The following is a 16,944-nucleotide window of genomic DNA, read 5'->3' on the forward strand; positions in this document are numbered from 1 at the left end:
AATTACTTTTTTTTTTCTTTTGAGGAGGGTACTATGGTTTTTCATTTTTAATATTTTATTAATACTAATAGACTTTTTAGTACATTTAATAACATCAATGATAGAAAATCTTCATCCTCTAAGAGTAAATTTGGTCTGGGAAAATTTCTAAAAGACAGTTGGATTTGTCTGGTGGAAAAGGTTATCAATCTTGACAGTACTAATTGTATCGAAACCTCAAGACTAAGTTAATGAGACAGATTTGAAGGATGTTGTGCGTTTGGCTCTGAAAACAGATTCAGAGGGGATATGTCAAAGTGTTTTGAGCAATGCTAACATCATTAGAATAAATGCCTTATTTCTCAAGGAGACAAATATAAAGGAGAATATGTATAATGGTGTGTGAATTTCAATATGCTTATTTAAATCAGTCTTATTTCTAATTTCCTGGGCTACACATGCCACAAAGAAATTAAGAACCTCTAAATGGTTTGAGCTTTCATCCTAGCCATCATGTCCAGGCTTCCTGCTCTGAGAGAGTTCATCAGATGGGGAAGGAAGAATTTCTGTCCCCCCACAGACAGTCTGGGATGACCCTGTTGTCCTTAGAGCTCTTGACAGCAGTGCCTACACCCCACCCTTCCTACCAGCTTCTGTCCCAGGATGCTCATTAATTTACAGATATTTAGTGAATGCCTTTTATTTGCCAACTACTGAGGTAACTTTAACACTTTCTGGAACAAGGAAGTACATGAGTGGATGGATGCTCAGATGGATGGAAGGATAGTCACTATAACTGAAGTACAGAAATGAAAAGGCAAAACCCCTGTCTGGGATTCCAGTCTAGTTCTGAGAAAGAACAAACAGTGATAAGACTTGTGGTACAACAGGACGAGGAGAAAGAAACCCTGACTCTGTCCAGGGGAGTCAGGGGGTCCAAGCATTGGCAGGACGGTTGGCAGAATGTTGGAGATGGTGAGGGAGGGCTGAAGACAAGCAGATGTTAGAGGTTGGGGCTTGGAGTTGAAGGGTGTCAGAGTTAGAGAGTCCCTCTTCAAAATCAGATTTGTGCCTTCTGGCACATTGTCTCACTATTCCTGAGGATACTCATGTCCCAAATTGAGGAGCAAGCATTTTTTGTTTTTTAAAGTTTATTTATTTATTTGGCTGCTTTGGGTCTTCGCTGTGGCATGTGGGGTCTTTAGCTGCAGCACGCAGGCTTCTTTCTAGTTGTGGCGCACAACTCCAGAGCACACAAGCTCTCTAGTTGTGGCACGCAGACTCTAATTGTGGTGCGCGGGCTCCAGAGCACACAGGCAGGCTTCTCTCCAGTTGTGTCGCACGGGCTCTAGAGCACTCGAGCTCAGTAGTTGCAGTGCGCAGGCTTAGTTGCCCCGTGGCATGTGGGATCTTAGTTCCCTGACCAGGGATCAAACCCACATCCCCTGCATTGGAAGGTGGATTCTTAACCACTGGACCACCAGGGAAGTCCCGAGGAGCAAAGTTTTTTTTTTTTTTTTTTAATTATAAGAATCTTTAAAAAAATTTTATTTATTTTTGGCTGCATTGGGCTTTCTCTAGTTGTGGCTAGTGGGGGGCTACTCTTTGTTGTGGTGTGCAGGCTTCTCATTGCTGTGGCTTCTCTTGTTGTGGAGGATGAGCTCTAGGCACATGGGCTTCAGTAGCTGTGGCTCGTGGGCTCAGTAGTTGTGGCTCACGGACTCCAGAGAGCAGGCTCAGTAGTTGTGGCACACAGTCTTAGTTGCTCTGTGGCATGTGGGATCTTCCCGGACCAGGGATCGAACCCGCGTCCCCTGCATTGGCAGACAGATTCTTAACCATTGTGCCACCAGGTAAGTCTGGAGCAAGCTTTTTAAACAACCTTAATTTTTTTTCTGACTAGAAAAGAAATACATATAAAATTCAAAAAATACATAAAAGCATAAAAAGGAAAAGAAAGATCAGCTGTAAATTCACCATCTCGTAAGAGATAACCATTTCTTTGATACATATTCTTCCAGATAATTTTGCTCATGTATCTTTTTTAAAATGAAAGGGAATTGTATGACAATGTTTTGTAAGCTGCTCTTTAAACTCATAATATCTGGTGTATATCTCTCTGTGTTAATGGAGCACCCCATCGCATTGTTAATGGCTTTGTAATATTATGTTTGATTGTATTCTTATATGTCTTCACTTTTTACTGTAAAAATAATTTTGGATCATTTACAGTGATTTAAAAAATAATCAGTTTGCTGCTTACTTATTATGCATTTTCAATTAAGATACACCAGAAGCTAACATCCTATTGAATTTTATAAGAGAAAATAAAGAAACGAATCCTCTGGATGATGAAATTGACAGTTATTTGAAAGAATCCACAAATTGTAAGTGACCTTTAAATATTATTTGAATTTTTAAAAGGCCAGAATTTGGGTCTATAAAGTTACTTAGTACAAGATATTGTATTCCTATTATGTAACTGCTACACTTCCACTATTTATTTATTTATGGCTGTGTTGGGTCTTCGTTTCTGTGAGAGGGCTTTCTCCAGTTGCGGAGAGCGGGGGCCCCTCTTCATCGCGGTGCGTGGGCCTTTCACTGTCGCGGCCTCTCCCCTTCCGGAGCACAGGCTCCAGACGCACAGGCTCAGTAGTTGTGGCTCACGGGCTTAGTTGCTCCGCGGCATGTGGGATCTTCCCAGACCAGGGCTCGAACCCCTGTTCCCTGCATTGGCAGGCAGATTCTTAACCACTGCGCCGCCAGGGAAGCCCTATACTTCCACTTTTAAAAAGGTAGTTTAAAACTTTTGGAGTCTTATATAATCTTTTCCAATCTGATGAGAGCTATGACCCTTTCCCCAGAAAAGTAGCTGTACCCACACATAGAATTTTGCATAAAATGTCATGTGTTCACAGACCCCAGACTGAAGCTTGACTTTATAAGGGATGCTGGGACTTCCCTGGCAGGCCAGTGGTTAAGACTCCACGCTTCTAAAGCAGGGGGTGCGAGTTCTATCTCTGGTTGGGGAACTAAGATCCCACATGCCTCGTGGTGTGGCCAAAAAAAAAAAGGGATGTGGTTTGTTCCCATCTGTGGCTTATGCTTAGACACTTAGGAGAATGGGGAAAAGCAGAGGGAAGACTTCAATCATTCCTTGAAGGCATGTTCTTGTAACTTCATCCTAGGAGGTGAAATACTTCCTAATAATTCCTCTAGAAAGAGTAACAATTGAATTAAGCATGAAATAAATTATTCTGCAAGTCACATTAACTTGTAAAAGAAGAACTTTGTTATGCTTTTCTGGGGGATATTTAACATGTTTCCTTTCTTTATTTTGTTTTTGTTTTTTGTTTTGTTCTGTTTTGTTTTTTGGCTGCGTGGCGTGGCTTGTGGGGAACTATGCCATGCAGTGCAGCCAAAAATAAATAAATAAATATAGTCTCTTTACCATTTAAAAAATTGAGTTGACTTGTCTTTTTCTTATTGATTTTTAAGAATCCTTTAGATATTCTGGATATGAATCCTTTATCTCCTTATAGATTGCTAGCATCTCCCACTCTATGGATTGCCTTTTCATTCTTTTAATGGAATCTTCTGATGATAAGAAATTATTCATTTTAATAAACACTAATTTCTCATTCTTTTCCTTTTTTGCTTTTATGTCCTTTTATATAATCAGTTTTAATATATTCTATATAATAATTTTTCTATTACATAATTTAAGCTACTACATACTCTCAATTGAGCTTTGTAGCTTTTCTATTTGGATATAATCCTTTGGAGTTCTTAGAATATATTTAGAACTTCTATGACTTTTCTTTTTTTTTCAGTAAATACAATAGTTGATATCTATACAGTTGAACAATTAAAGGTAAAAGCTTTGAAGAATGAAGGAAAAGCTGATCCTATCTATGGAATTCTTTATGCTTACATTTCTACACTGAACATTGATGATGAAACTACAAAAGTAGTTAGAAATAGATGGTAAGCAACCAAATTACTTTTAGAAAGTTCATTCTTGTAAGAAATAACAGTTATTGTTAATAAATTTTAAACTCTATAAAAGTTAAGCTATTCTTTGACATAATAGTGGTTATGCATTTGAATAGTGGTTATGCATTATGCATAAGTGGTTATGCATTTGAAAAACTATTTAGATTCAAAATTATAATTGCCTTTTAAAGCAAAATTTAATTTACTGTGTTTCAGCAACCCTAAAATAGAAAGATATAATAATGCCGAAACTTTTAACTCGGATGACAAACTATTGTTTTATGACAATTCAAAAATTAGTTTGGTGACCACATCCTATAGCAATATAAGTAATATCATTTTAATAAATTATTTCAACTGTATGAAGAATATGATTTCCAACCTCTCCTAGGTCAAAGTTAATATCTACTTGCATAGAAAAGTAAACCCAAGTAGATTTAATAATCTTAGCCAAAAAATTCTTGGCAAGAAAATTCTAAAATGTTATTGTGAAAATCTCCCTATGGATTTATAATAGACATTTTTATTGACATAGTTCTAGATTCACATGGCACTGTAAGAAATAATATATAAACTGTACACTTTGTCCAGTTTCCCCCAGTGGTAACATTTTGCAAAACTATAGTATCACATCATAGACAGTAATGACATTAAATCCACTGATCTTATTCAGATTTCCCCAGATTAATATGCATCGTGTGTGTGTGTGTGTGTGTGTGTGTGTGTGAAATTTCATAAAGTTTTATCATGTGTAGGTTTGTGTTATCAACCACCACAATCAAGAAATTGACCTATGGATTTTTAAAACATTGTATGATTTGATATTAAAGTTGAAAAAAACTAATGTAGAGGCTGTTGTGCAAGGCAGGTGTTTATTTTTTGAAAAGTATTTTTCAAAAATTAAAAAAAATGTTATTGTCTCCCTTATTTTTTCTACATCTTTAATATTGATATCTGAGGAAAAGTATCTAAAATTTAATTCAAAAGTGATCTGTGGCTTTCAAGAAACCAGTATCTTCAGATCATTCCCTCTGCTTGAGAAATTTGAATCAGTCTTCCTATTCAAATTGGCAAAGTAATAACTGCTTCAACAATATAGAAGAGCATGGAATTACCCCTTAAAGAGAGGAGAACGTGTCACTAGCAGTACTAGCAGCATTTAGAGTGTGAACCTCTCCAAATCCTAAGGTTATTCTGTGGATGTCCAGAGGACTTAGTACAGGACCAAGTGAGAAATCATGGAACCCAGGCTTTCTAGGCACAAGACAGGATTCCTGCCCTCAAACTCTGAGCCAGGAGATAAACAAACATACCTGCAATAACATGGAATAGGATGTGATAGGGTGTAAGTCCGTGCTGAAGTGTAAGTTGTGCAGCCGTTCAGAGAAGGGAGGGGATGGGGCTGGGGTGCAAGTGAGGAAGGCCCCAGTTGGGGAGTGATCCTGGGCAAGAACCCCAGCATGGGGGAAGGTAGGAGGCAGAACTGTGAGAGGACTGGCTTGTCCCAGTTTCCAAAGCAGGAATACTGAAAATGAGGTTGACTGCATAGAAAGCATGTTGTATTGCTGTGCATTGTTCCTTGTTATTTCGTAGGTCTATTTTGTACCCTGCTCAGCCTGAGCACTCTGTAATTACTTACTCTGTAAATATTCCAGGTGCTGACTTAGGCTAAAAGTCTAAGTGATAATTCTTCTGCTAGAGATCAGATTTGACACTGAGGGCCTTCACATTCTATCTTGTCTTTGTTTCTTTTCAGTTCAGGCTGTGGTTACATTGTAAATGAAGCATCCAGCACTTGTACAACTTGCAACAAAGATTCTTCAGAACTTAAATCAGTTTTCCGCAGCTTCCATATGCTGATTGATCTTACTGATCACACAGGTACCCTCCATTCCTGTAGTCTCACAGGAAGTGTGGCTGAGGAGACTTTGGGCTTCACGGTAAATAACAAAAAGGAAAATATGTTTAGAAATACTTCCAAATTGAATTCGCTTGCCCAAACATATAGGTTATTTTGGTGGACATTTGATAGAAATTAATTCATTAATAAAGAGGTCTGGGAAAAATCAATCTTGACTTAAACACACATTGTTTTAATGAACAAATAATTACATATTGCATATTAAAATCCTAGCTAACATTAACTGTTAGGAATAACAAGAGAGGTCCTTGGTGACAGTGGAGAATAAACATGACATTTTATATAGTCAAATAACAATGGGCAAAACAACACCTTGGAGACACTGAGCAGGGTCCTCTGTGAGGAGGGTTTGGCAGTATTTCACATACCCAGGTGTATAAGGTCAGCCACGAGCTCTTCCTCAGTCTGCCCCATAGCACAACAGCAGAGATTAGCTTGTGTGCTTGATGTTAGGTTTGATTTTTTTTATTGTTAGAACCCACTTATGAAGTTTACCATTAAGCCTCAGTGGTTTCCACTTTGTTAAGGGGGTATTTCTGTGCCGAGCCACCTGGCTGGCTTCAGACATTCAGTTTAGAGCCTTTCTATCTAGCCTTATCTCCTCCATCAAGAGAATTGACCTGTAATTACTATGGATAAAATTCCATTTCCAGTGATCAAATTTGTTTTACATTATTGTCAAGATGAGTTATCTATATATTCTTTGGAAATATTTGTTTAATTTTTTTATCCAGGTAAATGAGTTTCTTGCAATGACGGATGAACAGAAAACAGCATTAAAGTGGCAATTTCTTTTGGAAAGAAGCAAAATTTATTTAAAAGTTAGTGCATTTTATAGTACTATATTATTCTTTTTTAAAAAATATTTATTATTTGGTTGCGCCGGGTCTTAGTTGTGGCAGGCAGGCAGTCTCCTTAGTTGTGGCGTGCGAACTCTTAGTTGTGGCATGCATGTGAGATCTAGTTCCCTGACCAGGGATTGAACCCAGGCCCCCTGCACTGGGAGTGTGGGCTCTTAACTCCTGTGCCACCAGGGAAGTCCCAGTACTATGTTATTCTGTATGTTCAAGCAATAAGAAAATCCTGGAGTATGATGTAATAAATTAGGGAATTTGTTATTTTTTAAATAAATTTATTTTTATTTATTTTTGGCTGCATTGGGTCTTCGTTGCTGCCTGCAGGCTTTCTCTAGTTGCAGCGAGCAGGGGCTATTCTTTGTTGCAGTGCACGGGCTTCTCATTGCGGTGGCTTCTCTTGTTGCAGAGCATGGGCTCTAGGCACACGGGCTTCAGTAGTTGTGGCACGCAGGCTCAGTAGTTGTGGCGCACGGGCTTAGTTGCTCCATGGCATGTGGGATCCTCCCAGACCAGGACTTGAACCTGTGTCCCCTGCACTGGCAGGCAGATTCTTAACCACTGCGCCACCAGGGAAGCCCAGGAATTTATTATTTTTAATAATGCCCAGTTCCCAGATGTGCAGAAGGATTTGGCTACCATAGAAACAGTGGAAGTAATCAGCTTTTTTCATATAGTATAAAGAAGTTACAAATGATACAAAAGAAAAAGACCAACAAAGAAAATATTAACTCTGTTAATGTTAACTCCAAGGCTAGGAACTGGGCTTTAGAGTCAAAACTGGGTCCCCCCCCGCCCCCATGTGCGATTCTCCTCACTTCAGTGAGCAGTATTCAATAGCAAGTTAAATGCTGCAGTGAGACAGACTTGGGTTTGACTCCTAGTCCCACCATTCCTCAGCCTATGTGACCCTAGGGAGGTTAATTAACTTCTCTAAGCCTCTAAAATTCTGTGCTCTTACAACTCTGAACAGAGCAGACTCCCGCAGCAATAGCAACACTTCAGTGTTGGAAGGTCACAGAACCTTAGTGTTAAAAGTGTAAAATGGGCAGTGGGAAAATTCCCCTTGTTTTGCAAATGAGGAAAATAGGACCAAAAAATGTTGCTTCTTGCCCCAGGTCACAGGTGAGATAGGGCTACAGTCTACATTATTTCAGCTGTTTCCTCTTTTATACTCTTAAAAATTTTTGAACTCTTAAGTGAGTTATATCTGTCAACATTTATTGTACTAGAACTTAACATTGAGAAAAATTTTAAATGTATTCATGAGCACACATTCTTTTAGCAGTTAGAACAATGATATCATCTCATGTCATGTAGCCTCTTGAAAACTACAGTGCACTCTGGTGAAAGAATGAGAGTAAGAAAGGCAAACAGCATTTTTGTATTATTATGAAGATAGCTTTGATCTCATGGATACCCTGAAAGAGTCTTTGAGAACACTGGGTCTGCTCCATCTCAGCCTCGTAAGCAGGTTTTCCCATTTTCCTGTGGCTTCCTTTCCCTGCAGCCTCAAGCATATCTGAATAGATTGCAGACATGGAGTCACCAATGGCCTCAACAATATTTCTAGGACCTCAGTTTGAGGCCTCTTCACTACTAGGCCAAAGGGGGAAAATTACAGTAATATACTGCATCTCTTCCACCATTTGCATGAATCCACCTAAATACTGTACTGTCTATTCCCAAATCAGCATATACTCAGATCCTTGTCAAACTTTGTGGTTTCCCTCCAAACAGGAGGTACCAGTTGCTCTGAGTTTGATCAATTTAAATTCATGGTAATTTATTTATAGTTTCCCAAACTTGATTCAAATTTAGCAACAAATTGCTCTCAAGTAAATGGATATTGTACCTTTCCAAAGAATATGTTAAAAAGATATTTGTCAGATTTAACAAAGATTTCAAGCAGGTAGTGATTATATCACAAAATGTAATAAAGATTGTGAGCCTCAAATACAACTTCAATTGTTATAAATCAGTTAAAACAGAACATGTAATTTAAAAAATAAGAACTTACATTGCTCTGCTAATAAGATAAAAACAAAGGATTTCCATATAGGACATTTTGTATATTTATCATATTTCAATTAAAAATAATGGCTACTTAAACTGGTTCATTTGGAGGGATTTCAAAGTGAGTTTATTCATTTCAATGTTTTAAAACACATAGTGATATTAGTATCACAGATCCTTGTAAGATCTGATATTAGTGTTAAAGAATAATTTTCAAAAAGGTTAAATTGACTCATACAAAATAAAATTATTACATGTCAAAGATTTAATTCAATTTATTAATTAATGAAGGAAATTAAAATGCCTAGCTGATGTGTCCTTCCACTCTATACTAAATAAAATGTTGGTGAGAGTGCTTTGTAGATTGTAAAAAGTGAGACATCATTATTAAACAACTGCATCATGATATCCTTGTACTCTAACAGGTCACGTTACTGCTGTGGGTTCACGTCTGTCACAATTGGTTGTTTGAACACACTTTAAGCCCTTTTTTCTACATGTTGGATTTGAAATCCCAACTTTCCTACCTGAGAAAAAGGTCATGAAAAATTGATGTGGATTTTTACAAAATCACTGTCAGAAGCCAGATCTATAATTTTTCTCTCAACTCTGCCTGAGACTGGAACTCTTTCCATTGTCTTACAGCTTTAATTGAAGTTTTTGTTCATATCTGTAAAGAAAACTCATTGCTGTTCTCTATTTGTGGTCATTGGTTTTCAGCTTTGTATACCAGGTGATTTTAAAAAACTAACTCTCTTTTTCTCCCTGCAGTTTGTTTTATCTCATAGAGCAAGGGGTGGACTGAGAGTGAGTGTGCTCTCCTGTAAGCTCGCAGATCCTATCGAGGCAAGTAGGAACTTGTCTGGACAAGGAAATATTTAAAAACCAGACGTCATTTTAAACTCTGGAAAAGAATACGAGTTTTAACCACCTTTAAAGTGGAAAATGAGTTTGAAAATTACAGATAAAATTGTATTTTGTTCAAATGTGGTGAGAATGTTTCTGTAAATTGTTATTCTGTTTCCCCCTGGAGTTGGTTAAGAGTAAATCCTAAAATCTCCCTCTTATTCAAGTTCATTTCTTAGAAGGCCTTTTCTACTGGCCTTGCCCTCTCTCTTCCCAAGTTGGAAGATGTTTGCATGAATTAATAAACAAGTTTAATCTTTCCCACAAATATGAATGATTTCTTTTCTTAAGCCCCTTTCCTCTTTGTCTTGTTTGCCTGGAGAAAGATCAGAACCTATAAAAACAACGTGGCCATGGCTCAGACTACTTTGCTGGAGCTGATGGGCATGGACGACCGGTTCTCCCAGTGCTGGGTGGGGATGGCAGAAGTCTGTGGGTGATGCTGTGCAACTGTTTTGATCACTGTAGAGCTTTTCTAGTCTGTAGCTTTCTCTGATGACACATCAGAGCTACCCGATGCTTGTGAAGGCTTGCTGACTCAGGCTTGACATTTGTGAGTCTGAATCGACTCGGGGGAGACCAACTTCAGAAGTTTCACAAGCGGTGATGAGTCTTAGGAACTTGGAAGGGTGGGCGACCGGCTCTGCTTTGACAGGGCGACGGCCCTTCCACTTCAGCTGCCTTTGCAGCAGCCCCAGAGCGCTCTGCTCAGCTCCACACCATCTCCGGTCACTGGTCACTTGCTTCAGGGCACAGACCCACCACTGCGGTCAGTGTTGATCCACAGTGTGGGAGGTTTGTCCAGCGTAATTTGGGTCTGGCACTTCAAAGGCTACACTTCACCCACCACAGGAGTGAAAAAAAAAAAAAGTAAGTGAACGAAATTCTTTTATAAAGCTGGTGTTGGGAGATAAACTTATCTTGTCAGTAATGTTTTCTCTGGCTTTAACTATATGCAGCCATGGGGGAGGGATATGAGTTGACACTTAGTGTGTCTAAATTGTGGTAATAAATGCAGTAATGAAGATCTTGAACATAGTTGTGCAAATATCAAGTGTACCTGATGAAGGGCTTCCTTCCTTTCTCCCTCGGGGAGGGGATAGGTATGTTAATCAGGGTGAATTGTGAAGGTGGACAGGGAAGGAAGGGAGGGAGGGAAGGAGAGAGGGAGGGAGGAAGGAAGGAAGGAAGGAAGGAAAGAAGGAAAGAAGGAAGGAAGGAAGGAAGGAGAGAGAGAGAGAGAGAAGAGAGAGGTGCAGGGACAAGGATGCCTGGCCCAGATAGTGTGTCCGGCGCTGCTGTGCCAGGCCTCCTGGGGCTCTGACCTCTAGCAGCAGGTCTCAAAGTGCCAACACCTGGCACTTTGGGTGCCAGAGCCAGCTGTCTGGGCTCCTATAGTCCATGGCCCTCAGCTGCTCTGGCTGTTTCACCACTAGCCTCAACTGCATAATACAGGTGCAAAATACCAGCATTCTCAAAGTAGGTGCATATGCAGTACTCAGTGTTCCCTAACCACGGCCTGTGAAGGCCTAGTGGGCAGCAGAGGGCTCTGCATGACTTCCTCACTGCTACCATGGTGACCTTTCAGTCTGATGGCATTTAACTAAGGAAACCCCATGCCTGTCACTAGAGGGACATCACAGTTGTTTATTTCATCTGATGAAATTGGAATCTACACGGCTAGCTGTCATGCCACATTGAATCAGAGGTGCTTCACAGAGCTTACTTAACTTACACATTCACAGAATGAAGATTACAAACTGGTCAGTATCTAAAATTTGGCTGTAGATTAGCCAGAATGCTGGTACTTGAAGTATCAATGAAAGAAAGAAGCATTCTGCCCCATCAACACAAAATCTACAACTCCCTGTCCAGGATCTCTATTTCTCTGCTGCTCTCCAGAAGCTGCTTTTCCTGGTCCTAGTGACTTCTGATCTACATGTTTTATATTGCTTTATAGAAATAGTTTGGTGACTATATAATTTTTCCTAATCTATTAGTTCATTTAAATACAGTTTTCCTTTCCTAATTCTGCTTTGGTGAGGGTTTTCGTTGTTGTGGTTCAATACTTTGTACGTGGCAGAAACACAATATATTTTTATCCACCTATTACTCATCTTGAGGAACCCTGGAGTTGTTTTTGCTTTTTAAATATTTTTTATCATAAAGTTTTATGTGTTTATTGTAGAAAAATTAGAGAAAATGATTTTAAAAAAAGAAAAGGAAAGAAAAGAAAAGCCATAATCTCCCATCCCAATTTTTTTAAACTGGTAGGAAATATATTCTTTTCTTATAAATGTGTTTTTGTTTTGTTTTTTTATTGTGGTAAAATAAACATCACATAAAATTTACCATTTTGACCATTTTTAAGTGTACAATTGAGTGGCATTAAGTACATTCACAATTTTGTGTAAACATCACCACTATCCATTTCCAGAATTTTTTTTTTTTTTTTTTTTTTGGTGGTACGCGGGCCTCTCACCGCCGTGGCCTCTCCCGTTGCGGAGCACAGGCTCCGGACGCGCAGGCTCAGCGGCCATGGCTCATGGGCCCAACCGCTCCGCGGCATGTGGGATCTTCCTGGACCGGGGCACAGACCCATGTCCCCTGCATCAGCAGGCGGACTCTCAACTACTGCGCCACCAGGGAAGCCCCAGAAATTTTTTTTTTTTTTTTTTTTTTTTTTTTTTTTTTTTTTTTTTTTTTTTTTTTTGCGGTATGCGGGCCTCTCACTGCTGTGGCCTCTCCCGTTGCGGAGCACAGGCTCCGGACGCGCAGGCCTAGCGGCCATGGCTCACGGGCTTAGTTGCTTCGCGGCACGTGGGATCTTCCCGGACCAGGGCACGAACCCGTGACCCCTGCATCGGCAGGCGGATTCTCAACCACTGCACCACCAGGGAAGCCCCAGAAATTTTTAATCATCACAAATTGAAATTCTATACTCATTAAGATAATAAGTCCCCATTTCCCCCTCCCCCAGTTTCTGATAACCTCTAATCTACTTGGTCTCTATGAGTTTGGCTATCCTTGGTACCTGGTATACATGGAATCATACAATATTTGTCCCTTTGTGTCTAGCTTATTTTTCTGAGCATAATGCTTTCAAGGTTCATCCATGTTATAATGTGTCAGAATTTCATTCCTTTTTATGGCTGAGTAGTATATATGAATTGGATAAATGTACCACCTTTTGTTTATCTATTAATGTCTTGGTGGGCAATTGGGCTGTTCCACCTTTTGGCTATTGTGATTAGCCAGTCATAGCTACCTTGAACATCTGTGTACAAGCATCCCACATTTTTGTAAATGTCTTTCCTGAGTTTTTATCATCTCTCTATCCATCTATGTTAAAGCATATCATTTACAAAATAAAACCAAAATATTAAAAATACATATGAGGGCTTCCCTGGTGGCGCAGTGGTTGAGAGTCCGCCTGCCGATGCAGGGGACGCGGGTTCGTGCCCCAGTCCGGGAGGATCCCACATGCCGCGGAGCGGCTGGGCCCGTGAGCCATGGCCGCTGAGCCTGCGCGTCTGGAGCCTGCGCGTCCGGAGCCTGTGCTCCGCGAAGGGAGGGGCCACAACAGTGAGAGGCCCACATACCGCAAACAAACAAACAAAAAAACATATGATTTACAAATACAGGTTATACTATAACCTGCTTTTACACTTAATAATTTATGATAAACTTTTCATGCCATTAAATATTCTATATAATTTCAATAGCTACATATTAATTTATTATATGAGTATATGATAGTGAATGTAATCAATCTAATAACATTTGACATTTAAAATGTTTCCCATTTTTTGCTGTTACAAATGATGGCTGTAGCTAAATCTTTGGCCACATTATTAATTATTTCTTTGGGATAAGTTTCGAGATATTAAATTGCTGCAACAATGTTACATTATTGAATACTTTTTAATGTGATGGGATTTTGTAATAAGCACTTGATTGATATTATCTGATTTATGCAGTTACTCTTATTTTGCCCACTTTATAGATGGGACATGAAGGCCAAGTTAGAGGAGGTAGATGTGGAGGTGGCTGAGTGGGCAGGCTCTGTGGCTGCAGGCTCAACCCCCTCTGCTACTCCCAGGATGGACTCCAGCTCTAAGCTTCTCCACATTTGTGGTTCCCCTTTGGTAAATGGGGATAATAATATACCAACTCCTGTTGGCAACTGTTAAGACTAAATAAGTTAGCATATGTAAAGTGTTTAGACTCATGCACTTAGTATATGATCAATAAGTACCAGTTATTGTAAATGTCGAGGTATAGCAATATCATTGGCACTCATATTTGACAATATATTTGTTGTATTATATCTATTCTGCTTTTATAATTTGATTTTTTTCTAGTATCTTATTAGATTTACAATTACTTTACTCTTTCCCTTTAGAATATATGAAGGTTTTAGCATCTGAATTAATTGTATTGAAAGGAAATATAAAACTTCCTTGAAATCAGATCCTACACCAACATTTACACCAAAGATGTGTCCAATAGTCTTGTTAAAAAGATAACTGTGGGGACTTCCCTGGTGGTGCAGTGGTTAAGAATCCACTTGCCAATACAGGGGACACGGGTTCGATCCCTGATCTGGGAAGATCCCACATGCCGCGGAGCAACTAAACGCGTGCACCACAACTACTGAGCCTGAGCTCTAGAGCCCTAGAGCCACAACTACTGAAGCCCGCGTGCCTAGAGCCTGTACTCTGCAACAAGGGAAGCCACCGCAATGAGAAGCCTGCACACTTCAAGAAAGAGTAGTCCCCGCTTGCTGCAACTAGAGAAAGCCCGTGCGCTGCAACGAAGACCCAACACAACCAAAAATAAATAAAATAAATTTATTTAAAAAAAAGATAACTGGGGCTTCCCTGGTGGCGCAGTGGTTGAGAGTCTGCCTGCCGATGCAGGGGACACGGGTTCGTGCCCCGGTCTGGGAAGATCCCACATGCCGCAGAGCGGCTGGGCCCGTGAGCCATGGCCGCTGAGCCTGCGCGTCCGGAGCCTGTGCTCCGCAACGGGAGAAGCCACAGCAGTGAGAGGCCCGCGTACCATTAAAAAAAAAAAAAAAAAAAAAAAAAGATAACTGTATAAACACATGAAAAGATATCAGCTTCACTATTAATCAGAGAAACGCAAATTAAAAAGACCATAGCCACAATGCCCAGTGTTGGCTAGGGTGTGAGCAAAAAGGTATTCCTTAACACTCTTGTCAAGTACAAATTAGTATATCCTTTCCCCTGGGCAATTTGGCGAAAAGTATCAAAATGTAACGTGCAAACTAATCAATTTCACTTCTAAGACTTTCCCTAAGGAAATAAACAAGTGCCAAATAACGTGTATGAGGATGTTCCTTGCATCATTGTTTCTAGTAGCAAAGCATTTGAAACCTATGCAACCTCTAGGGCAGGGGCTCGCGAACCCCTGGTTCCGGGCTGCACAGCAGGAGGTGAGTGGCCGGCTAAGGAGCGAAGCTTCATCTGTATTTACAGCTGCTTCCCAAGGCTTGCATTACCACTCGAGCTCCACCTCCTGTCAGCAATACGGTGAGTTGTATAATTAGTTCATTATATATTACAATGTAATGCGCTTGAATCATCTGGAAACCGTTCTTCCCCTTTGCCCTGTCTGTGGAAAACTTGTCTTCCATGAAACCGGTCCCTGGTACTAGAAACGTTGGGCACCAATGCTCTAGGGGAGTGTTGGGCTCCACCCAGATCTCTGGTAGGCACCTAGCCCTCAGCTTCTATGAAGGCTGGAGAATTACCTGGGGAAGTTACAGGAGAGGTGGGGGAGCAGATTCTGGCAATGACTTCCCCTTGGGATGGTCAGTGGACTGAAGCTCATCTCCAGTTCTGAGACCCTGTTCTTAAGTTTGTTCCCTGCCCTTTCTACTTCCTCTTCACTTCCTTTCTCCTGAGAGCACTCCTAAAAATCACCTGAACAAATATCCCCACTTAAGGCTCTGCTTCTGGGGTACATGATCTAAGATAGTCATTAAAAGTGGTTATGAAAATATGCACCGACCTGGAAAGATATTCACAGTATATGCCTAATGAACAATTTTTTTTAAAAGTCCAGAAGAACAGATGTCAAGCCATATACTCTATATGAACTAATAATATCATGGATTTTTAAAAAGTTGTGATAAGGGTATTGTGACTATATAAGAGAATGTCCTTATTTTTAGGAGATGCATGCTGAAAGGGTAGTGTTTCTGCAACTCACTTCCAGTTTTCAGTTTTCCAAAACGTGTGTGTGTGTATACGCACAGGGTATGGGGTGGGAAGAGAGAGAATGAACATAGCAAATGTCAATAATTGTTGAATTGAGTGCAGGGTATATGGAGTTTGTTGCATTAGTCTTTCAATTTTATAGTAGGTTTAAATTTATTCAAAAATAAAAGTTGGGGCTTCCCTGGTGGCGCAGTGGTTGAGAGTCTGCCTGCCGATGCAGGGGACACGGGTTTGTGCCCCGGTCCAGGAGGATCCCACATGCCGCCGAGCGGCTGGGCCTGTGCGCCATGACCGCTGAGCCTGTGTGTCTGGAGCCTGTGCTCCGCGACGGGAGGGGCCACAGCAGTGAGAGGCCCGCGTACCACACACACACACACACACACACACACACACACACACACACACACACACACAAAAAAAAAACACTTCAGGTTTTGTACATTTAGAATGGATAAACAAGGTCCTACTGTATAGCACAGGGAGCTATATCCAATCTCCTGGGCTAAACCATAGTGGAAAAGAATATTAAAAAAAAAAGTCTGTATGTGTAAAACTGAGTCACTTTGCTGTGCAGCAGAGATTGGCACAACATTGTAAATCAACTATACTTCAAAAAAAAATACGGAAAAAAAAGACTTCAGGATTTGGTCTTGGGATGGCTGGGTTACATCTTGGCTCTGCCACTTAGCTGAGTGACCATCCAGCCAGGCTGGCTAGCCTCTAAATCTGTCTCCATCTGTGTAACAGGGATGATAGCAATAATACCACCCTCCAGGTTTGTTGAGGATTAAATAATACACAGAAAACTCTTGGCATAGTGCCTAGTAGTACTAAGTGCTCAATAAATGTTAGGAGCCAGCAGGTGCCTTCTGTTTAGGCTAACAGCAGGAGCTCCTGCCTGCCTAAGCCTAAAGGACTCCGCCAGGCACTCTGATAGCTGTGTTGTGCATCTCACTTAGCTTTTTGTCAGAGAAGGGAGCAGGTGAGAGCAAAAGCAGCACTCCCAGGCAGTTTGACTTTCCTG

The 16,944-nt window shown here is 40.4% G+C and overlaps 1 protein-coding gene across 2 annotated transcripts in view; it reads left to right on the top strand.

The window, feature by feature from the left end:
* The window catches only part of MEIOB (meiosis specific with OB-fold), a 30,614-nt gene extending 20,674 nt beyond the window's left edge, over positions 1-9,940 (top strand). The window contains exons 10-14 of one of the 2 annotated variants that reach the window (XM_059039064.2): positions 2,265-2,366; positions 3,813-3,966; positions 5,732-5,915; positions 6,631-6,717; positions 9,538-9,940. In XM_059039064.2, the coding sequence (XP_058895047.1) occupies positions 2,265-2,366; positions 3,813-3,966; positions 5,732-5,915; positions 6,631-6,717; positions 9,538-9,648 (638 nt within the window). In that variant the 3' untranslated portion in view covers positions 9,649-9,940. Of the gene's footprint in view, positions 1-2,264; positions 2,367-3,812; positions 3,967-5,731; positions 5,916-6,630; positions 6,718-9,191; positions 9,394-9,537 lie in introns of those variants that run through there. The other variant, XM_067012493.1, reaches the window with a different exon arrangement.
* The last annotated feature ends 7,004 nt before the right edge of the window (positions 9,941-16,944 follow it).

Source organism: Kogia breviceps, chromosome 14 (genome assembly GCF_026419965.1).
Source record: "Kogia breviceps isolate mKogBre1 chromosome 14, mKogBre1 haplotype 1, whole genome shotgun sequence".
In the NCBI taxonomy this organism is placed as follows: domain Eukaryota; kingdom Metazoa; phylum Chordata; class Mammalia; order Artiodactyla; family Physeteridae; genus Kogia; species Kogia breviceps.